At 58.0% G+C, this 21,553-nt stretch overlaps 2 protein-coding genes across 4 annotated transcripts; one reads left to right on the top strand and one right to left on the bottom strand.

Annotated features, from left to right (window-relative positions):
- Positions 1 to 6,520: 6,520 nt before the first annotated feature.
- Positions 6,521 to 9,344, top strand: Myl2 (myosin light chain 2). The gene is made up of 7 exons (XM_090320686.1): positions 6,521 to 6,567; positions 7,100 to 7,189; positions 7,397 to 7,472; positions 7,585 to 7,689; positions 7,914 to 7,992; positions 8,066 to 8,114; positions 9,176 to 9,344. The coding sequence occupies exons 1-7, from the start codon at positions 6,565 to 6,567 to the stop codon at positions 9,272 to 9,274; spliced, it is 501 nt and encodes a 166-aa protein (XP_090176812.1). The 5' UTR covers positions 6,521 to 6,564; the 3' UTR covers positions 9,275 to 9,344.
- Positions 9,345 to 9,986: 642 nt separating this feature from the next.
- Positions 9,987 to 21,063, bottom strand: Ccdc63 (coiled-coil domain containing 63). 3 transcript variants are annotated; one of them, XM_090320054.1, is made up of 11 exons: positions 20,976 to 21,063; positions 20,495 to 20,658; positions 19,796 to 19,985; positions 18,873 to 18,992; positions 16,683 to 16,864; positions 15,357 to 15,535; positions 12,615 to 12,835; positions 12,356 to 12,430; positions 10,995 to 11,187; positions 10,357 to 10,545; positions 9,987 to 10,138 (listed from the first exon to the last, which is right to left on the bottom strand). In XM_090320054.1, exons 1-11 carry the CDS (start codon positions 20,982 to 20,984, stop codon positions 10,017 to 10,019), a joined length of 1,644 nt encoding a protein of 547 aa, XP_090176180.1. In that variant the 5' UTR covers positions 20,985 to 21,063; the 3' UTR covers positions 9,987 to 10,016. The 3 variants fall into 3 exon arrangements, with proteins under 3 accessions (XP_090176180.1, XP_090176178.1, XP_090176179.1); XM_090320052.1 differs by having other exon boundaries at positions 10,130 to 10,545; XM_090320053.1 differs by lacking the exons at positions 19,796 to 19,985; positions 20,495 to 20,658; positions 20,976 to 21,063 and adding an exon at positions 19,619 to 19,785 and having other exon boundaries at positions 10,130 to 10,545.
- Positions 21,064 to 21,553: the final 490 nt, after the last annotated feature.

The following is a 21,553-nucleotide window of genomic DNA, read 5'->3' as shown; positions in this document are numbered from 1 at the left end:
CCAGCTCTTCTGCTCGAGGCTAGTGCTCTACCCCTGGAGCCACAGCCCCACTTACAGTTTTCTAGTGGTTAATTGGAAATAAGAGTCTCATGGACTTTAGTGCCCAGGCTGGCTTTGAACGTGGATCCTCAGATCTCAGCCTTCTGAGTGGCTAGGTTTACCGGAGTGAGCCACCCTGCCCAGCTCCTCTTCGTGACTATTTAAGCAGGCTGTTGAGCCCCCGGTGGACGCTGCTGGGAGACTCCCCGTTGTGTTGTACCTCTACAGGGACCCAGTGATGGCTTCTCCAGGACTTTACCACTGAGTGTTCAGAGCCACAAGTCCGTGGCTCCCCGAGTTTGGGGCTGTGAGCTCTGGGTGTGCCAGTCCAGCCTGGAGGCCTTGGGCACCATTGCCTTGTACCTGTGATTCCTATGTAGGGGGAGCAGAAGAACCGCTCTTAGCTGATGTGTGACCGTGAAAAGATGGGAGGAGGCAGGCAGGCTCCTGTGGCTCACACAGGAATCCGAGCTACTCGGGAGGCAGAGATCTGAGGATCATGGTGCAAAGCTAGGCAGGCTAGGAAAGTCCCTGAGATGCCTACCTCCAGTTAACCAGAAACGGAGCCGTGGCTCAAGGGGTAGAGCATCAGCCTTGAGTAAGAAACCTACGGGGCAGAATCCAGGCCTGAGGTCAAGTCCCAGCACTGGGTAAAAGGCTGACTTCTGATATTTGCATAGAAACCCCACAAGCTCATACCCAAGGCCCCACCAGCTCACCTCAAGAGAGCTGGGGAGGCCCAGGGCAAGGGCAAGTTCTAGCCCTCCCAGAAGCTTCCTCGGGAAGCCACAGGCCTGGTCCCCCCCAGGCTGAATGTTCTCCCCAATTCTGGTGCTTCCTGGCAACCCTGCCTCCCCAGCTTGCCGCAGCTCCACACCGGGATCTGTGTTCTGAAATCCGAGGCTGGCATTCTGTCTGTCTGTCAACTGCAGAATGAACAGCAGAACAGATGCTGGAGTTTGTGAGTGCGTGAATTATACATGGCCATCTGCACCCCAAGCCCACCACCATATGGACTCATATGTTTTTAGTGGCAGAGCCTGGCTGCCAGCACCCAGGCAGCCTTGCTGGGTACACCAGAGCCTGGGCCTGGGCCTGGGGGCAGGGGGCCTCCCGGGAGGCCTGGCTTGTGTGGCTGGACTTCTTTCTTTAGAGGGTAGTGGCTGGGTCACCTTCCAACTCTCCAGCGCCATGAGATCCTGTCCCTGCCATTTGGCAGGCAGGCTCACACCTTCCGCCCTCTTTTCCCAAATGCCTGGGGAGTGGAGTGCCAACTGCAGTAGAAAATGTCAAGTTACTCCACTGGAGTGGGTGTAGGTGGGTTTGAATTTTTGTTTTTGTACTGGGGTTTGAACTCTGGGCCTCACACTTTGCTAGACATGCGCTCTACCATTTAAGCCACTCTTCCACCCTGTTCTGCTTTAGCTATTTTCAGATGCAGCTTTACAGACATGAGTAACTATGCCCAGTTAGTTACACGTGTATGCGTGCATGCGTGCATGCGTGCGTACGTGCGTGTATGTGTGTACGCTGGTCCTATGGCTTTAACTCAAAGCCTAGGCGCTATCCCTTGGCTTTCCCTCAAGGCGAGCCCTCTACCACTCGATCCACAGCTCCACATCTGGCCTATGCTGGTTAATTGGCATTAAGAGCCTCATAGACTTTCCTGCCCTGACTTTGAACCAGAGCCCTCAGATCTCAGCCTCCTGAGTAACTAGGATTATAGGTGAGCTGCTAGCTCTGGGCAAGGTCCTGTTTTCCTTCTTGTCTAGATGTAGCTAGATGCTGGGCCCAGAGGGGTCACAGCCTGCTGCACAACTCCATGGGTCCATCCTAGAAAAATCCTACAGAATCCATTCTAGAAAAATCGCACAAAGTCCTGACCATGAGAATCTGCCTTCCACCCTAAGGCCGTGTGTCTTGACATTTATAGATTTTTACCTAATGCTCTAAATTAAGATAATTGTGCTGAAGTCCTATTAATTCAGAGAATGCACCCCACACAAGCCAAGCTTGACTGCAGCAGGGCAGCCCCAGGGCCTGCGGGAGGCTTGGCCGGCTCCTCTGCCCCCTGGCCTCCCTCCTCTCCTCTGCCTCCCACAGTGGCCAATTCCCCAGCCCTCTCCAGGCCTCCCCACTTCACATACACCCGGCTGCTGCTCAGAAATCAAGAGCTTATGCTCAAAGCTCACCAGAGACCCATTCCAATCCTGCGAAAGCCAGAGGCCCACAGGCCACTGGAAGCCCTGTCATGCCTCTCCTCCTCCTCCTCTCTTCTCCTCCCCTTCTCTATCCGGAATCCCCTCTACCCTGGGGCTTGTGTCTGCCTTCCCTGCCCTTCCAATGCCACAGACTCTGCCTCTCACCCTCCCAACTCCGGCTCCTCCCTCGGAGTGAGCGCAGTGATCACCTCCTCCAGGAAGTCTTCCCAGATTTCCACAGTCACACAAGACAGGCTCCTTAAGGGCATGGTCCAATCGTAGTTGAAAGAAAGAAAGAATGAATGAATGGATGGATGGATGGATGGATGGATGGATGGATGAATGGATGGATGGATGGATGGATAGACAGATGGGAGGCTGAATGGATGGATGAATGGATGGATGGATGGATGGATGGATGGATGGATGGATGGATGGTGGCAGCCAGCGGGAAAGACGCTGACCCAGCCCACAGCCCCAGGCCTGCGGGCGCAGCCGTCGGGGTGGGACGGAGGCCCGGGCGCTTGGTCGGAGATGCCGCGGGTGCCAGGCCCTAAGTCCAGCCGGGCAGAGGCGCCCTCGCCCTGCGGCACCACAGCCGCCCCGCCTGCCAGCAGCCATGTGGCCGCCCAACTCCAGATGCCCGCTTGGTGGAAGACATTCGCACAACCCAGGCCTCCGTGGGCGCAGGAGCGGCTGGGGGGGGGGGCGCCCGCCGGCGAGGCCTCGAGGGAGCGGGACTGGGGGGGGGGGGGTGTCACGTGACCCCGCCCGCCGAAGCCCCGCCCCTTTCCCACGCCGCCCCATCCCCTCCGCAGAGCCCGGGGCCGCGCCGCCCTCTGCTGGCCACCGCGGGAACTGCAGGGAGGCCCCCAGGCTGGAGGCTTTTGGGGGTGCAGGCCCTTTGCAGGCTGGGAGAAGCTGAGCGGGAAAGGGAACCCCTCTGTCCTGCGCAGTTTCGGAGGGCCCTGGACTGTGTGGGCACCAGCCACAATCCCAGGCCATCCCCTCCCGTCATGGGGGGCTTCCGAGTCTCATGGCCCCTTCCAGACACTGTGTTGACTGCACCCACCCTCACCGCACCCTCCAAACCCAGAATCCCAAACCCGCTCTTTACCCAGGCAGAGGCTCCGGGTCCTCGGTGGTGGTGGTGGTGGTGGTGGTGGCCTGGGTCACAATCTGGGGCCCATGGGGCAGAGGGACCTCAGCAGGGGACCCAGCCCCAGGTGGGACGACCTGGCCTCCAGGGCCCCACTGTTCTCCAGGGATGTCACTGACGTGAAAATATCACTCAGCCCAGACGCAGTGGCTCACGCCTGTCATCCTAGCTACTCAGGAGGCTGAGATCTGACGATCCAGGTTCAAAGCCAGCCGGGCACAAAAGGACCTGAGACTCTTATCTCCAGTTAACCTCTAGAAAATGAAAAGTGGGGCTTGGCTCAAGGGTAGGGCGGTAACCTTGAGCTGAAGAGCTCAGGGACAGCACCCAGGCCGAGTTCAAGCACTGCGACCCACACAGAAAGAATGTCATCACTCAGTCCCGGCTTTCCTGAGACCCACGGGAACTGCAAAGTGGCATAGAGAGGGCGGCTTAGAACACACATGAAACCAAGACCACAAACCCGAAGCCCAAACCCCAGGCTCTCCCCCTGCTCCTGCAAGGACAGAGTCAGCTTGCAGCAAAAAAAAAAAAAAAAATGGTTTAAAGTATTTGGGACAAACCGACTTTCAGAGAGGACGATGGCAGCTGTCTCTCGGGAGGGCACCGCAGAATTCCCCTGCGGCTCGAAATGCCTCCTCAGTGCTGCCATGAGAAATCTCAGCCTGCAGGGCTGAGGTCACCGTGTCCTCTCTTCAAGGCCTGGAGATCATCTGTTCTCCACCAAGCCCCACACGCCCCAGGCCCTGCAGGCCTGTGCCCCACAGCCATGACCTAGCGGGTGAGAAAGACATTTGGCACAGAAATAATACAAAAATCTGAGCCGGACACGGGGGCTCATATCTGTGATCCCAGCTACTCAGGAGGCTACCACTGGGCTGGAGGCATAACTCAAGTGGTAGAGCTCCATGCAAATGAGCAGAAGGCCCCGAGTTTGAACCTGTCACAGGCCGCAGAGATCCAGGCCAGGCTGTAGCTCCCGTGGGGGGCGGGCCCCTCTCCCTCTGGACAGCGGTGACTCACCAGGGGCCCTGGCCGGAGCCGTCATTCCAGCAGCCTCCTTCTGTCTTCTCTCTGCCTATTTTTGTCCCCTTGAAATGTGGGAGCAGGAGTCAAAGCATTCAGGGCACGCACAGGGACCCCGAGGCCCTGCCAGCTGCTGCTGTGTGCTGTCTCTGGGGACACAGAATGCTGCCACTGTCCCAAGCCCCGAATGCTGTGCCCCCATCCTCCACAGCTAGGGCAGGTCCCTGCCCGGTCCTGGGCCAGGCCCCTTGGGACAGTGCATTCCCAGGGGTGGTGGCACTGGGGCAAAGGCTGGGAACGGGGCCACCGCTGCTGCTGGCACCACCTCGCCCAGGACAATGGCTGGGATGCCAGGCGAGACTGCAGCAGCTGCACGGGCATCTGAAGGGCACTGCTGAGATGCCATTGTCAGGCAGAGTGGCAGGTGACCAGAACTAAAAATACTGATAGCAGCAGCCAGGGGCGGGGGTGGGGGGGCTGGTGGCCTGGGTTCAAATCTCAGTGCTGCACAGAGCACTGTTCCTGAGCTCTTCAGCTCCAGGCCTGGGCCACACACTGCTTCCAGTTTTCAGGTGGTTAACCGGACATAAGAGTCTCACAGACTTTCGCGCCCAGGCTGGCTTTGAACTGCAACCCTCCGATCTCAGCCTCCTGTGAAGCTTGGACTGCAGGGGTGAGGCCCGGGCACCGGGCGTTCCTGAGTCTGGTTTCTTTGTGGCAGTGGGCATCGGGGCTGCAGGGTGCTGGCTGTGAGGACTGAGTGCAGGTAGGGGTGTGTGCTGGGGTGCAGGGCAGCAATACCCGAGATTTCTTTGGGGTTCGGGTTTGGTCCCAACCAGGAAGGCTCCCTCTTCACACAAGGAAACTGAGGCACGGGCGGCTGTGGGAGGTGGGCACCACGCCCGGCACATGAGGCAGGTCCTGAGCCCGGGTCCCTGTGTCACCTGCACCCCAGGCCTAGACAGGAGGAGATAGGACGACGGCTAGTGACGGGCGTCCCTGCCACCCTGGCCCCGGGCCCGGGCTCGGCTCCAGGGCACCGCAGCCCCTCTTCAAAGGGCGCCTGGCCCAGCCTGCAGGTTAAGTGATGGCGCTGTGGCCCACGTGGGCTCGGTGGCGGGAACTCAAACCCACGCCAATGCACCGCCCGGGCTCCGCGCGCCACTCTGAGTTTGGTCTCTATTTTTGGGTCTTCATGTTTGTTGTTTTGTCTCTGTTTTGTTCTTTGTGGGTCCTGGGGCTTGAAACGCAGCGCCTGGCGCTGGCCCTGAGCTCTGCAGCCCCAGGCTGGCGCTCTACCCCTTGAGCCACAGCACCACTTCCAGTTTTCTGGTGGTCCACTGGAGATGAGAATCTCACGGACTTTCCTGCCCTGGCTGGCTTTGAACCGTGATCCCCAGATCTCAGCCTCCTGAGGAGCTGGACCACAGCTAGGATGATAAGCCACCGCGCCCTGCAGGGTTTTTTCTTTTGTTTTGGGGGTTTCAACCCTGCACCCAGGTCTCCCCCTTGTGTGTCCTTAGGGGCTTCTACGTGTCCCCCCCATCCCCTCTCAGAGGGTAGAGCAGCTCCCGGGAATGCCTCACCCATGGGGATGCAGCTCGTGCCACACCACAGGTGCTGTTTTCTAGTCATTCAACAAACACTCATGGCTGGGCAGTTGCTGAGACCAAGGCCTTTGGCGCCTGATGCTCCTGGCTGTGGACAGAACAAATAGAAGCAAATCAGCCAAGCATGTGAAAGAGGACAAAGTGCGGGGCAGACGCAGCACCAAGAAGGGAGCTGTGAGGGTGCAAGTTGCAAGTCAGGTGCAAAGGGCCTGGGGTCGGCCAGGGCTCCCTGTCCTGCACAGCACCCACCCAGAGCCGAGGGAGTCCCGGGCCCTCTCACTGACCCAGCCGACCTCGCTCTGACCTTGACTGCTTTCTTGGCTGGGCCCTGCCCGGCCCTGACTTCAGCGGAAAGGCACGGGCTGGGGGTGGGGGGCCGGGGGGGGGGGCTAGGTGCCGACGCCCTCACCTAGCACTGCCAAAAGTGGTCATGGGTTATTTTTAAACCGCCCAGGAAGTATTTATTGTTTGCAGCAGCAGCAGGGCCAGGTGGCACCGCAGGAAGCAGGGCTGAGCCTGAGCCGACACCATGGTGAGGGGCTGGGGGCACTGGGGGGGAGAGGGTGGGTCCCCACGGCTGCACCCCAGCCACCCCACCCCAGCCACAGCCCACGAGGCCGAGGCAGCAGTGGGATCTGCTGGCCTAGAGAAGCGGGTGGCTCCCAGCTTGAAGAAAGCAGGCTGTGATGCTGTGAGCCGGTGCTGGGTTTGAACTCAGGGCCTGGGTGCTGTCCCTGAGCTTTGCGCTCGAGGCTGGCGCTCTACCACATGAGCCACGGCACCACGCGCAGTTTGGGGCGGCTCCTTAGGATGAGCGTCTCGCGGCTCTCCTGCCCAGGCTGGCTTTGATCCCCATCCTCGGGCGTCGGCCTCCGGGCCGCACAGCACGGCTGGGCGGAGGCGCTTTCCACGCTGCTGCCTGCGAGGGGGCACGTGCAGCCCCGTCCCCCTGGGGCTTGAGGAGATGCCCGTCTCCTGAGGCAGGGCTCATGGGGGGCCGGGGCGCCCATCTCCAGGCCAGGCCGCACCCCACAGGCCTCTCCTCACAGCCGCTTCTTCCCCAGGCCCCTAAGAAAGCCAAGAAGAGAGCGGAGGGCGCCAACTCCAATGTCTTCTCCATGTTTGAGCAGACGCAGATCCAAGAGTTCAAGGAGGTGGGGACGGGGCGGGGGGGTGGGGGGGGAGAGGAGGGGCAGGGGAGGAGGGGGACGCACCCCAGGCTTCTCCACTGCTGAGATTCACCCAGCGGCCTCCCAGTGGCCTCGCTCCTTCCAATCCCCCAATGCTCCCAGAGAGAGTTCAGAGCACCCGGCCGGGGTGCTGAGCCCCCAGGCCTCTGGCTGGACAGTGCCCCCCCCCAGGCCTTCACCATCATGGACCAGAACCGGGATGGCTTCATCGACAAGAATGACCTGAGGGACACATTTGCTGCGCTGGGTGGGTCCTTGTCCTTGTGGGCTGGGGGGCTGGGAGGGGAGGGGCGGGGCGGGGCCGCCCTGGCGCTTCCCCAGCGGGGTGTCCGTGACCCCGCCCCGTGCCCTCGCCCCAGGCCGGGTGAACGTGAAGAGCGAGGAGATTGACGAGATGCTCAAGGAGGCTCCGGGCCCCATCAACTTCACGGTCTTCCTCACCATGTTTGGGGAGAAGCTCAAGGGTGAGGCCCCCCGGGGAACGAGGCTCAGAGGCCAAAGCCTCGGGGGCCCAGTCAGGCTTCAAACCCCGAGTTTCAGAAACCGCGACTGGACTCGGCCCTGACTGTCCAGGAGCCAAGGCTTGGGGCCCACGGGAGGGGCACCCCATAGCCCAGGCTGAAGCCCCTGCATCCTTGGGGGGCCCTGCTCCTGGCCCCCCCAGATGGTGACCCCACTTCCATCCCAGGGGCGGACCCAGAGGAGACCATTCTCAACGCGTTCAAGGTGTTCGACCCCGAGGGCAAGGGGGTGCTGAAGGCCGACTAGTGAGTGCACTGGGGGTGGGGGGCACCCCACATTCCTGTCCCTGACAGCTGACACAGCCCTGTTCCCTCACAGTGTCCGGGAGATGCTGACCACACAGGCTGAGAGGTTCTCCAAGGAGGAGGTACGGGGTCCCCCGGGTGCCGGGCCAGGCCTTACAGATGGGGAAACTGAGGTCAGGGAAGCCAAATCAGGGCTGGCAATGACGACGATGGTGATGGAGGCCCCCTGAGGCCCGTGGGCACGGCCGAGCAGGGCGCTGGTGCCGGTGCTGTGCCGGGGACTGCAGGGAGCCGGGACAAAGGGCCTTGGCCTTGAGCAGTGAAGCAGGGATGGGGGGCCTGCAGGCCATGGAAAACAGCGCCCGTGGCCTCCGTGGCGGCCCAGGCGCCTCAAGCAAGTAGAAGCTGCCTCCCCCTTCCCACCAGGGGCTCCCCCTCTCCCCTCCCTCTTTTTCTTTTCTGTGTGTCCGTCCTGAGGCTTGAGCTCAGGGCACTCACTCTGGCTTTGCTCTCCGGCTCATGGTGGGTGCTTTCCCACGCCAGCCTCGCCTCCAGCACAGCCTGACGCTGGTGGTTTGGATTTTTCTGTCCAGGCTGACCTTGACTGTCCATCCTCCGGGTCTCAGCCTTCTGCCCCGCTAGGCCCACAAGCGCGAGGCCCCAGCATCTGCTCAAACCAGTGCCTTTATTTTTATTGGTCATGGGGTTTGACCCCAGGGCCCGGGCCCTGTCCCTGAGCTGTTCCACTCAAGGCTAGCACCACTTCCAGCCTTCCGCTGGTGAACTGGAGATTCGAGTCTCACGAGAACTTTTCTGCCCAGGCTGGCCTGGAACCATGATCCTCAGATCTCTGCCTCCTGGAGTGGCTGGGATACAGGCGTGAGCCACCGCGCCCGGCTCAGGCCCATGCAAAGCCTCAGACAGCCAGGGCTTTCTAAACAGGGAAACTGCAGGTTGAAAAGAAAGAACAGCGAGAAGGACATCCAGCCTTGCAGTTTTCCTCGCAGGGTGGGCCTGGCCCCGGCCCTTGCCCTTCCATGGGGTGCGCCGTCTGCACCTCCTGGCTCCTTAACTGCAGGTGGCTGGGGGTCCCTGAGCCCCCGAGGAGGGTGAGGATGGCCGGCAGCAGGCCTGGCCTTGCCTCTGGCCCCACCCCCTCGCCCCTGTGCCTCGTCCCCTGCAGATCGACCAGATGTTTGCAGCCTTTCCCCCCGACGTGACGGGCAACCTGAACTACAAGAACCTTGTCCACATCATCACCCACGGGGAGGAGAAGGACTGAGCAGCGCCCCCGGCCCTCATCTGCCCCGCTGCCCACCTCCCTCCTCGCCCTGTGGTGGGCTGGGTCCAAATAAACAAGGTCCTGTGTGCCACTGCGATGTCATTTCTGCTCCAGCTCATGGGGGGGCGTTGGCCATTGTTGTTGAATCCCGACGACTCTTTACTTACGATAGACCCCCGCAGCCTCTCGGGGCTTTTGTCACCATGGCCCCAGGTAAAAGACCTGGACAGGTTCCCTGTGGTTTTCACCTCGCCAAGCAAACACTGTAACCCCCCCCCCCCCCCCCCGCCTAGCATCCTGTCAGCTTCTGGGAGCACTGTGTTGTCAGTCATCCTGGTAAGTTGGGCCAGGAGCTGTAAGAACCCCAGCCTAAGAAGCCAAAGTCTGAGGGTTTGGGGCACAGAACACAGGCTTTGCAAACGTTACCAGGAAGGAGCTGGACATGTGCAAACATCCTGGGGTGGGTTCCCGTGGCTCTGTCTGCAATCCCAGCGGCTCAGGAGGCTGAGATCTAAGGATCACAGTTCAAAGCCAGCCTGGCAAGAGTCCCCATGAGATACTTATCTCCAGTGAACGAGCAAAAGGCCAGAAGTGGTGCGGTGGCTCAAATGGTAGAGCACCAGACATGCCCACAAGAGTGTAGGGGTAGCGCCCAGGCCCCGAGTTCAAGCCCCAGGTGGGGCACGGGAAGGAAGGAGAGGAAGGTCCTGGGTGTGGAAGGTGTGTTTATTCCCTGGGGGCCTCAGAAGCCCCCCTTCCTGGCCTTGTCGTGGTCCCGGGTGTCGCGCCGGCCCTCGCGCTCTCGCAGGCCTCCACTCTCGTGCACCAGCTGCCGCAGCGCGCTGTATCCCAGTGGCCGCTCCACTGCAGGATGGGCTGGCATGGCTCACGTCCCAGCACGGGGCGCGGCTCCCCTGGCCAGGCTGCCCGCACTCCCAGGGCTCACGCTGGCCCTGAGCACCCTTTCAGTGGCTGTGTGGGGGTGCACACAGGGCGGGCACACCAAGAGGGGAAACCGAGGCTCGGCGTCCTGCGGGATCCCCACCCAACAGCCCAGCAGGGGCCAAGGAGGGAGAACTCACCCTGGTCCAGCTTGTCCATGAAGGCGTCGAAGCCCATCACCGGCGGAGCCACCTTGATGGACTCGGGGGGCTTGAGCAGCGCGGAGCCACCCCAGAAGGGGTTCACGAAGCTGGACGGGGCCTCGGCCTTCTGCAAGCACCGGCTCGCCTCCAGCTCCAGCAGGGCGTTGGTTTTTTCCTCTATGATGGCTGTGACGCGTGGGCCGGGGATGAGGCCGTCGCCTGCCTGGCCCTGCCCGGCCTGTGGAGGGGATCTCTCCCCGGGAGGGGGACACACAGGGACACAGAGGCCCCCCACCCCATCTCCCAGCCTCCCGCCTCCGGCGCCCTGCTCTTCCCTCCACCACAGCCACACCGCCGCCTGTGCGGTCTGCTTTCCTGTTTTTTCTTTTTCTGGTCAGTACCAGGAGTTGAACTCAGGGCCTCTTGCTTGTTCAACGTGCTCACACAAACAGCACTTTACCACCTGAGTCATGCCTGCAACCCAGCTTTTTGCTGGAAATGGGAGTCTCGGGGACTTTTTCTGCCCCTGGGCTGTGTCCGTGTCCTGGCCTGAGCTGCTGTGCCCGGCTGCAGCAGGCACCCCACCCCCGTTCTGGCGGCCGGCCAGCGCTGGGCAGTGGGGCCAGCAGGCTCACCGAAGTACTGGGGGAGGTTGAGGTCGGTGATGGCGCCGGTCTCGCCCAGGTGGCCCTGGATGCTGGTGGCGTCGCAGTGGATCTTCTGGAACAGCTTCTCCACCAAGCCCTTGAGGCGCTCCAGGGCCCTGCTCAGCTCCCGTTGCTGCCCCTCGCACAGGTTCGCATGCTCCGTGACCATCTTCAGCCTCTCCTGCGGGGCCACAGGGTCCCTGGGGTCAGCAAACCCCCTCCGGGTCCTCTGGCACCCCAAGCTGCCGGAGCCATGCACCACACCCCTGAGGGTTCCACACACGCATGTGCCATGTCTCAGGACAAAGACCATCCCAGCATGCCCTGAGCCCTGAGGGTGACACCCCAGCCCCAACCCCAGCCTGTCCCTCCCTGTGAGGGGGAAACTGAGGCTCAAATCACAGTGCCAAAAGTAGGATGGCGATTCGAACTCAGTCCCCAACACCACCACCGCAAGGAACATTCCAGGGACCCATGCAGCCTCTTTCTCTAAAGGGGCCTCCCACCCAGGTCACAGTCCCCAGTCTGGCCTCTTACTGGGGAGTGGGGAGCAGGGACGCTCCTGCTTTGGGGTGTGGCTCAAGAGGAACAGGCAACAGCCGAGTTCAACCAGAACCACCAAAAAAAAAAGGAGTAAATAAATAAAAATGGAAGCTGACGCCTGTAATCCCAGCTCCTCGGACGGCTGAGATCTGCGGACTGGGGTTTGAAGGCAGCCTGGCGGAAAAGTCCATGAGACTCATTTCCAGTGACCCACCAGAAAAACCAGAAGTGGCTGAGTGGGGATGGGGCGTATTGGTGGAGTGCTTGCCTGAGCCTGCATGAGAACTCCAAGCTCAATGCCTCAGAACCACAGAAAAAGCCAGAAAGGATGCCGCGGCTCACATGGTAAAGTGCTAGCCTTGAGCAAAAGCAGCTCAGGGACAGCGCTGAGGTCCTGAGTTCAAGCCCCAAGCCCAGCACACATAATAAAAACACAAGGCAAAGACGAAGTCCCACCTAGAGTATTTGTTGCACTTGGGAGGAAGCCCCATCTCCGGGGCCACGCTGAACCCTAGGGGTCCCCCAGCAGAGGGACTGAGTCCCCAAAGAGACCTCCATTGCTGACCAGAGCAGCTGCCCCAGCCACAAGGGCAGGCAGTTAGGTAACCCAGGCCCACCAGCCTTGTGGGAAGCGCCAGCCCTGCTCAGCCAGATGCAGGGCTCTGCTGCCCCCTCGTGGCCAGATGGAGGTAGCACTGTGTCTCCGCTGGGAAGCCTGGAGCAGAGGCTGCTGCAGACAGGAAATGGCGGGGGGGGGGGGGGGGGGGGGGGGGGGGGCAGGCACAGGGCAGACAGACCCAGCTCACCTCCATGTGCTTCAGAGTCACCCGGCTGTTGTCGTGGGTCGTCTGTTGCTGGGACCGCAGGTGGATAATGGTGTCCTACAGGGAGAGAATCTCAGGGCAAGAGTCAGGGTGCTCTCTCTGGGTCCTGCCTGACACCCCGCCTGCACCCACCAAGGGAGCAGACTTCTAGGCTTTGCCCAGGTCTCCTGTGGTGTCCCCCCATTGCAGCCCTAGAAAAATAGAAAAGGCCATCCTTAGCAGGGGGCTCCCCAGGCCCCACCTGGATCTGCTGCGTCTTCTTCTGCACCATCTCCATGTCGTTGTTGAGCTCCGTGAGGTAGGTGAAGCGAGCAAAATTCTTCTCCTCCTTCGCCACAAAGTCTTCAATGAGCTGGTCGAGGTCCCCGGTAGGCGTGAGCTTGAGCAGCCGCAGGTGAGCCACCTCGTAGCTCTCGAAGCTCTCCCCCTTCTTTGGCCTCACGTGCTTCCGGGCCTTGAGAGCTGTGAAGGACAAGGAGCCACATGTGCCAGCTGACCAGGGGCACGGGGGGAGGGAGTGGTTTTCCCTGCCACCTGTGACCATCTGGTCTCCTTATCTGCTTTACCAAGGCCCAACTCCCCAGCTACTGTGTGCCAGGCACTGGGCTGGGTTCTGCCGGCACCAAATCCCTGCCGGTAGAGCGCCCAGAACAAGGACAGAAAAGACAAAATCTTCCTGTCATCATGGTGGCCAGGACGCAAGCTGCGTGCTGAGGGTTGGGGTGCAACCTTAGCTGTGTAATTGGCGGGGGACATTGACCGGGACAGGGGTCACTGAGTGCAGCTAAGGAAGGTCCTAGAGTTCTGAGGAAGGGGCAGCACTTGGCCAGTTCATGGCATCTGAGCCAGAAAGTCCTCGTTCTTGCTCTAGCCCAGAAACCTCAGTCACTCCAGTGCTTTTGAACCTAGTCTTCTTCTTCTCGCCTTGACCTCCACAAGGCCATCACAAGGAACGTTCTAGATCGTTCTGGGCACAGACATGGAACCCCCTTTACATGGGGGACTGCAAGCTGTCACGGCTCCTCAGCCCCACATTGGGCTCTGTGGGACACCCAGCTTTTGGCCTGTCCTACAGGCCATAAGGAAACCATGAGTGCCACACCCCTAGAACGGGTGGCAGGTGGCAGGACAGGTGGACTGATGGTTGAGCTGGTGGATGGTTAGATGGACAGAAGGGCCGAGAGACAGAAGAGCTTGGGCGGTGTTCTTTGTTTTTGTGGGGGTTTCTCAGAACCTGCAGCAATGCAGTTCCAAGTGATAAGGTAGAAAAAGGCAAGAGAAACCCAAAGAACTGGCGCTGGTATTTGTAATGCTAGCTACTCAGGAGGCTGAGAGCACAGGTCCGCAGTTCAAAGCCAGCCCAGGCAAGAAAGTCCATAAGGTTCTTATCTCCAATTGGCCACTAGAAAACTGGAAGTGGAGCTGTGACTCAAGTGCACTAGCCTTGAGCAAAAGCAGCTTGGGGACAGCACCCAGGCCCCAAGTTCAAGCCTCACGACTAAACAAACAAAAAATCCATATAAGGGATGGGGGGCTGGAAAGTGGGAGAAAAACATGGGAAGGGGTAGCAATGTTCAAAAAGTGGCCGGGAGTTTGGCCTAGTGGGAGAGTGCTTGCCTAGCATGCATGAAGACCCAGGTTCAATTCCTTGGTACCACATAAACAGAAAAAAAGCCAAAAATGGTGCTGAGGCTCAAGTGGTAGAGCTCTAGCCTTAAGAAAGTCCAAGGACAGGGGCCGGGAGTTTGGCCTAGTGGTTAAAGTGCTTGCCTAGCATGCATGAAGACCCGGGTTCGATTCCTCGGTACCACATACATAGAAAAAAGCCAGAAGTGGTGCTGAGGCTCAGGTGGTAGAGCTCTAGCCTTGAGAAAGTCCAAGGACAGTGCTCAGGCCCTGAGCTCAAGCCCAGGACTGGCAAAAAAAAAAAAAAGTAATGCACCCACTACCACTACTACCTCATGAATGTAACTGTAACCCTTCTGTACATCATCCCAACAATAAAATTGTTTCAGAAACCCACATAAAGGGTTGAGGTGTGGGTCAGGGGTAGAATGTGGGGCATGCAGAAGGCTTTGGGTTCAGTTCACAGCAAAGGGGAGAAAGAGGGATGGAAAGAGGCAAGATGGGGAGGGAGGAAGAGAGGAGGGAAAGGAGGAGGAGGGGAGGGAAGGAGAGCGCTCAGAAGACCTTTTCAGTCCACTTGAAAAGGATGTAACCCAACTGCCCTTGCCTACACCTCCTAGAAAAGGCTGCTTGCGAGGCTGTGTGTTGAATGTGACAGCTTCCCACCCCCATGTAAAAACAGCCCCTAAAGGATGGGCCTGGCTGAGCATGTCCAGACTGCCCAAGCAGCATGGACAGAGTGGTGAACCCGCTCTCACAACGAGCCTGGACACCCTGCGGGGAGTCCTGTCACCAGGGGCTCCCAGCACCAGCTCCCCTAAATACTGGATAGGTCTCGGCAGGAGATTAGAACCTGCAGGGTGCGGACACACACACACCCGAGCACATGTGAGTGATCTGCTTCTGCAGGCGTCTAATAGGTTCCGTGTGTCCACAGGGAATACTTTTTTCAAAGTAAATAGATCCCAAAGATAGCATGGGACATACATATGCTAAAACTCGATTCCTTGGTAATGTGACATTTAAATGTAACTAGTCACCTTAGATTTTGTTTTTCTGCAGGTCGTGGGGCTTGCATTGGGGGCCTGGGCGCTGTCCCTAAGTTTTTTTTTTGCTCGAAGATGGTGCTCTACCACTTGAGCCACAGCTCCACTTCTGGCTTTTTTGCTGATTAATTGAGATCAGAGTCTCACAGAATCTCTTGCCTGGACTGGCTTTGAACGGTGATCCTCCGATCTCAGCCCCGGAGTAGCTTGGACAACAGGCATGAGCCTCTGGCGCCCAGTCACACCTTGGATTTTTAGCAGCTAACTGAGTTTTATTGGCTCATGTGGGGAGCAGGGGAAGGAGGAGGCACCTTCTTGTCTGGCCTGCTCCTCAAATTCAGAGCGGTCATTGAGCTTGAAGAGCAGGAAGGACTTGAGGTTGTTCTCGTGGTCATACAGGCGCTCCAGCTCCCGGATCTCCAGGTTGAACTGAAAGATGTCCTTCTGCTGGCGTTCCTTCATGGCAGTCATGCGGGCCATCGCCTCCACCCTGGGGGAGTGCAGGGCCTGTCCCGACTCCCGCCCCTTCCTCCCTCCTCTCCGCCAGTCCACAGGGACTTCCTGCCTGGCCATCAATGAAGAAATGTGAAACAATTAGAGCTGTGAGCTCCAGATTACCCTAGGGAGGACTTTCCTGATCATTCCTGTCATCACGAGACCATCACCACCACCACCACCACCAGAACCACCAGTGACATCATCACCAACATCATTACCATTATTACCAACACCATCACCACCACCATCTCACCATTACCAACACCAGTACCACCACCACCACCATCTCACCATTACCAACATCAGTATCATCACCACCACCATCTCACCATCACCACCACCATCTCACCATTACCACCACCATTTACCATCACCACTACCATCTCAACACTGCCATTACCACCATCACCATCACTACCACCACCACCTCACCATTACCACTACCACCACTACTATCTCACCATACCAACACTGCTACTACCACCATCTCACCACTATCACCACCACCACCACCACCATCTCACCATTACCAACACCAACACCACAGCCATCTTATCATTACCAACACCACAACTACCACCACCTGTGCTGCAGCCACATACACCTATTTGTTCATTCTTCCCACCATACAAAGAAACCCTGTATTCCTGGAACCAGCAGTCAAACACAGAAACTCCTGACTCTGAAGCCTGTTTTTTTGTTGTTGTTTGGTTGTTTGCTTTTTTGTCAGTCATGGGGCTTGAACTCAGGGCCTGAGCACTGTCATGGGGCTTTCTCAAGGATAGACCTGGACCACTTGAGCCACAGCACCACTTCTGGCTTTCTCTGTGTATGTGGTACCAAGGAATGGAACCTGCATGCTAGGCAAGCACTCTACCACTAGGCCAAACTCCCGGCCCCTGGAGCCTGTTCTCTTTACAGCCAGATTGTGAGAAGACCTGTACTACCCTCGAGTGCCCATAGGCACATCAGACCTGTGGTCTCTGCTACATGTCTGCCACTTACCAAGTTTCAGGTAGGAATCTTAGCAACTATAAAATGGGGTCAGTGAAAAGCTCCCAGGCAGTGGCAGGGTGGTGGGAGCCCCCAGCATTGACAGCATGGCGTGGCAGCAGCCCAGGAGCTCCGAGCCCCCCCACCTCTGTCTGTATGCCTGCGCCGACTGCTCGATGGCCATGTTCATGGTTTTCTTATGGGCAAGCAGGCGCTTGTGCAGCTGCTGGTAGACATTGTCGTAGGTGGCCTTCTCACAGCGGAGGGTGTCGATCTCCCCCCGCAGTCTGGTGTTGCTGGACATCACCGTGTCAAAGTGAACTGTCACCTGCGGAAAGGGCTGTGATTCAAAACAGGTCCCCATCCTGACATGTGGTCCACACACAGGGGTGTGAGATGGCCGGCGCCATCCACTGGCACTGCTGGCGCTTGTGGTAGCAGCCATCTGCACTTTGCGAGATGCCAAGTCGAGGCCACAACCACCACCCAAACCAAGCTGGAGCCATGACTCCAGATTAAAGAAATTTAAAGTGGGTGCCAGCGGCTCACACCTGTGGACTCAGGAGGCTGAGATCTGAGATCTAAGCATCACAATTAGAAGCCAGCCTGGGCAGAAAAGGTTCAAGAGATTCTTTACTTCCAATCAGCTAGCAAAAAGCCAGAAGTACAGCTACGGTTGAAGTGATAAAGTGCCAACCTTGAGCAAAAAAAGTTAAGCAAAAGCACAAGCCCCAGTACTGGCGGGGGTGGGGGGAAGGGAAGAAATTCAAGAGCCCTAACAATTATATTAATATTGAGACAGATGTTGAATGAATGGACCTTTAAATGGTATTTTGGGGACTAGTGGTAGAGTGCTTGCCTAGCATGCATGAAACCCTGGATTCAATTCCTCGGTACCACATATACAGAAAACGCTGTAAGTGGTGCTATGACTCAAGGGGTAGAGCTCTAGCCTTAAGAAAGCCCAAGGTCAGCACTCAGGCCCTGAGTTCAAGCCCCAGGACTGGCAGAAAGAAAAAGAAAGAGAGAAAGAAAGAAAAGAAAAGGGTATTTTGAAGCTAGGTGCCAAAGTAATCCTAACTACTCAGGAAGCTGAGGTCTGAGGATCACTGTTCAAAACCAGCCCAGACAGCAAAGTCTGGGAGACTCTTATCTCCAATAATTAATCACTAGAAAATCAAAGTGGTAAATACATAAATAAAATAAAATGAAAATCAAAGCGTCGCTGTGGCTCAGAGTAGTAGAGCACTAGCCTTAAGTGAAAAAGCTCAGGCACAGCAACTGAGGCTCCAAGTTCAAGCCCCACAATTACAAAAAAAAAAAAAAAGATTTTGAGTGTGATCAGAGAAATGTTCGTATTATGTAGTATTCAAGAAATACTCATTTCGTTTGCTACGATACTGGCATGGTGCTTATTTAAATAAAAAAAAGTGGGATGAACCTGTAGAATTTAGAGGTAAAATGGAATAATCCCTTGTGTTAATCACCTTAATTAAGGTAAGTAATTTATCTTAAAATACTTCAGGGTAAAAGGATCATGAAACAATTAAAGTGAGATGTTAACAATCATTAAATCTAAGTGACAGGTACGTGGGTGTTTATAATTTTATTCCTCCTCTTTTTCTTAATACATTTCTTGATTTCGTGTGTGTGTGTGTGTGTGTGTGTGTTCTGGTCATGGAGCTGGAGCTCAGGGTCTGGGCACTATCCTCATCTTCTTCCGCTTTAAGGCTGGTATTCTACCACTTGAACCACACCTCCACTTCCGGTTAGTTGGAGATAAGCTCGCAGATTGCAGCTGTGAACTGGGCTGGCTTCAAATCATGATCCTCAGATCCGGGCCTCCTGACTAGCTAGGATTACAAGTGTGAGCCATGCTCCCCAACGCCTTCCAGTTTTTGTGTTGGGATTGTGGATTGGTCCAGCCAAGAGGGACAACAGCACAAAGGCTGCGGTGGAAGACAGACAGATCCAATTAGCTCTAGCAGGCCTGGTAGTCAGGGGGTGGGGGATGAGAGAGCTTTCTGCAGTGAGCCAGTGCTGAGTCTCCCTCTAGAGCCATCTGCTTTCCCTCCCGCTGGCTTCCATCCCCAGAACTGCCCTGGGACATGGCATGAAGCACCTGGGCAAGATGCTTCTGTCCCTTTTCTATTGGCATCTGCTGGTGTTGGGGTGGGCAGGGCAGATGGCAGGCTCTAAAAGGCTTCCTGGCCCAGGTATCCACGATCAGCTGCCAATCAAGGAACTGAGTGAGCTCTGCCAGTGGCTGGTCCAAGCACTATTCTTTACTCTGAGGGCAGGGGAGGAAGGCTGCAGAAAACCCCTCACATACGTACGAGATTCAGGCGCATTTCCAAAATGCGGATCTGTTTTTGCAGTTTCCGGGGGCTATTAGACTCTTGTATTTTCATGAAGATTTGTTTCTGGTTTGTGATTTTCTTTTCCATCTGAACAATCTGGAACACAAAGCGAGGGAGAAAGGGAGAGAGAGAGACAGACAGACAAGAGACAGAGTGGGGTGGGGAGCATACAATAGTATTAATATTTGTTGCACAGGTACAAATGTTACAGTTCATTCACTGAAGGCTCCTCACAGAAGAATTTTGATGTGGCTCTTGGATATCTGCCCTACTCTTCTTACTCTTTGTTCTTCTGGGGCAAAACTGAGACTTTTGGCTCACACCTGAGCAGGTAAATTTACCTTACGTATGGATACAAATTTTTATGCCTAAAATCATAACTACTCGGGAAGGTGAGTTCTGAACATCCTAGTTCAAAGCCAGATGCCGATCTCCAATTAACCAGCAAAAAGCTAGAAGTAGAGGCATAGCTTAAGTGGTAAAGCACCAGCCATCACAACAACAACAAAAGCCAGGTAAGAGCCTAAGGCCCTGAGCTCAAGCCCCATAACTGATACACAAACATACATATATGCATGCACACACATACACACACAGTCTCTTAAAGGAGGGGCATTAGCTGTAATACCAGTGTTTCTGCCTCTCATTAGCCTAGTCCCAGAATGAAAGGAGCCACAAGGGCCCCAGCCTCAGAAACTGAGGAAGGGGTGTCTGTTACTTGCCTTGGCTAGCTGATGCACCATCCACGCAGCTGGTTAACCAGTGCAGCCCAGCGGCTGCCCCCACCCCGGGGAGGGCTGTCCTGGGGAGTCAGGTGGACGCTGCCTGCCCCGGGCGGCCGGGTGCCTGGCTCCCGCGGTCCTGGCCTGGGGCGAACCCCCTGGGGCAGCCACACGCACCTTGCTGTCCAGGTCGGCCAGCAGCGCCTTCATGGACTGGATCAGGGACTCGTAGTCCTGCTTGGTCTGCATCAGGGTACGCAGCTCCGTGTAACTTTTCTGGTTCAGGTTCACATTTTTCGAGGACTTGAGGAGACCCAGCATCCGCATGAGTTCATCGTGTTCTGCCTTCAGATTCTGGATCTCCCTCCTGAGCGCGGGAGAGCGGCCTTGGTCAGCCCCGCGCTCCCTAGCGGGGCTCTCACTGGGCCGGCCACCGCCTGCAGGCGGAGCCGGGGGGCTCGGGCACCGCAGCGCACCGCGCCTGGCTGACCGGCTCCCACGTCCCCGGGCCCGTGCTCTCCAGGAATGAGCCGACACGCCAAGCTGGCCTCCACGCAGAGCCTCACCATTTCCAGGGCACCCCAGCTCCCCAGACCCTCCAGAGGCCTCGCGGGTGGGGAGCGCCGCGCCGTGTCCTCCGCCTCCCACAGGACCTCCCGGCGGCCGAGCCGGACCCGGGGCGGCGTGGCCCCGCCCCCTCGCCCCGGACAGGCCCCACCCCGGCCCGCACGCACAGCTGATTGGACCAGGAACAGACGCCTAGCCAATCAGATCCTCCTTGTCTTCAAGCCCCTCCCCGCGTGCGGCCGCGGGACCCGGACGGCCGCGGCGGCCGCCGTCGTCCGCGTCGGCAGGCCGGGGCCGCCGGTCACTCACTGCTGCCTCGCCATCTTCTGCTGGCTGCGGAAGTTGAAGGACTTTCGGCTCTGCACCATCTTCCGGAACTGCTGCTTAACCTTCCGGAGCTCGGTCTGGGCCATCTGCTCCCGGGCCTTCTCGGAGGGCTGCCGGGGCGCCTTCCACGCCTTCCTCCCGCGCCTCTTAGACGGGGAGACACGGGGCCGAAGCCGGGCGTCAGGAGCCGACTGCCGGCCTGCAGCCGGGGAGGGCGGGCAGGGAGCCGCGGGGGCCCTGGCTTGCGGCCCGCTGCCTCCCCGCCGCCTCTCCGCGGGGCTCCACCGAGGCGGGCAGATGGCTGCTGTCCTAACCGGTCCTTGAAGCCCTGCGTTTGAGCCCACGCTCTTCCACCTGGCCGGAGCCTCCAGCCTCCCATCTATGAAATAATGCTCCCAGACAGCTGGGCCGATACATATCGACGGCACGGGCCCGGCTGTCCCCAGGGGTTACTGTCACCTACCAGCATCATTGTCCTTCCTCTCAGACACTGGGCCCAGGGAGGTCAAAGCCGGGAAGTGTACCTCTCTCTCCCTCTCTCTCTCCCTCTCTCTCTCTTTCTCCTAATATCCTGTACACAGAAGCAAAGGGGAAAGAATGTGGGGGCCGCTAGGAGGGCAGGGCAGATCCCGGGGGCATCTCTCTCCCTCCCTTCCCTGCTCTCCACCCTCCCTGGCCCTCTGCCCACAGCCTGGCACGTAAGAACAGCAGATGTCTGTGGGGTACAAGAAGAGCCCCCCTCCCCTTCCTCAAAGCCCTGTCTGTCTGGAACTTGTTCCTGTCACAATGTCTTGTCAGGATTTGGGGCAGATGGTCCAGGTACATCATTTACCCTTCTGCTCCCTGAATTCCCAAAGAAAAGAGAGTAACATGGTGCTGTGCCCCCTGACGGGGACTAAAGGGAAATGTACCCAAGTTCTTCAGCGACCCGGAGAGAGCCTCTCCTCATTTTAGAGCAGGGGACACACTGAGGGACACTGTTACGGCGTCATGACCTGCGGTTTGCCGGGCCCAGAGGCACTCGGAGCCTTTGTAGGGGCC

This window comes from Megascapheus bottae, chromosome 28, assembly GCF_031878675.1.
Source record: "Megascapheus bottae isolate mThoBot1 chromosome 28, mThoBot2.hap1, whole genome shotgun sequence".
Classification (NCBI taxonomy): domain Eukaryota; kingdom Metazoa; phylum Chordata; class Mammalia; order Rodentia; family Geomyidae; genus Megascapheus; species Megascapheus bottae.
This window is presented reverse-complemented; position numbering and strand designations above follow the sequence as displayed.

Excerpts from the sequence above, each read along its gene's own strand:
- Myl2 (XM_090320686.1), top strand. Across the intron at positions 7,190-7,396 it reads AGATCCAAGAGTTCAAGGAG|GCCTTCACCATCATGGACCA; the intron begins GTGGGGACGGGG and ends GCCCCCCCCCAG. Across the intron at positions 7,473-7,584 it reads GGACACATTTGCTGCGCTGG|GCCGGGTGAACGTGAAGAGC; the intron begins GTGGGTCCTTGT and ends CCCTCGCCCCAG.
- Ccdc63 (XM_090320052.1), bottom strand. Across the intron at positions 12,836-15,356 it reads GGAGCAGGCCAGACAAGAAG|CTCTCAAGGCCCGGAAGCAC; the intron begins GTGCCTCCTCCT and ends TGTCCTTCACAG. Across the intron at positions 10,546-10,994 it reads CAACCTCCCCCAGTACTTCG|CCATCATAGAGGAAAAAACC; the intron begins GTGAGCCTGCTG and ends CACGCGTCACAG.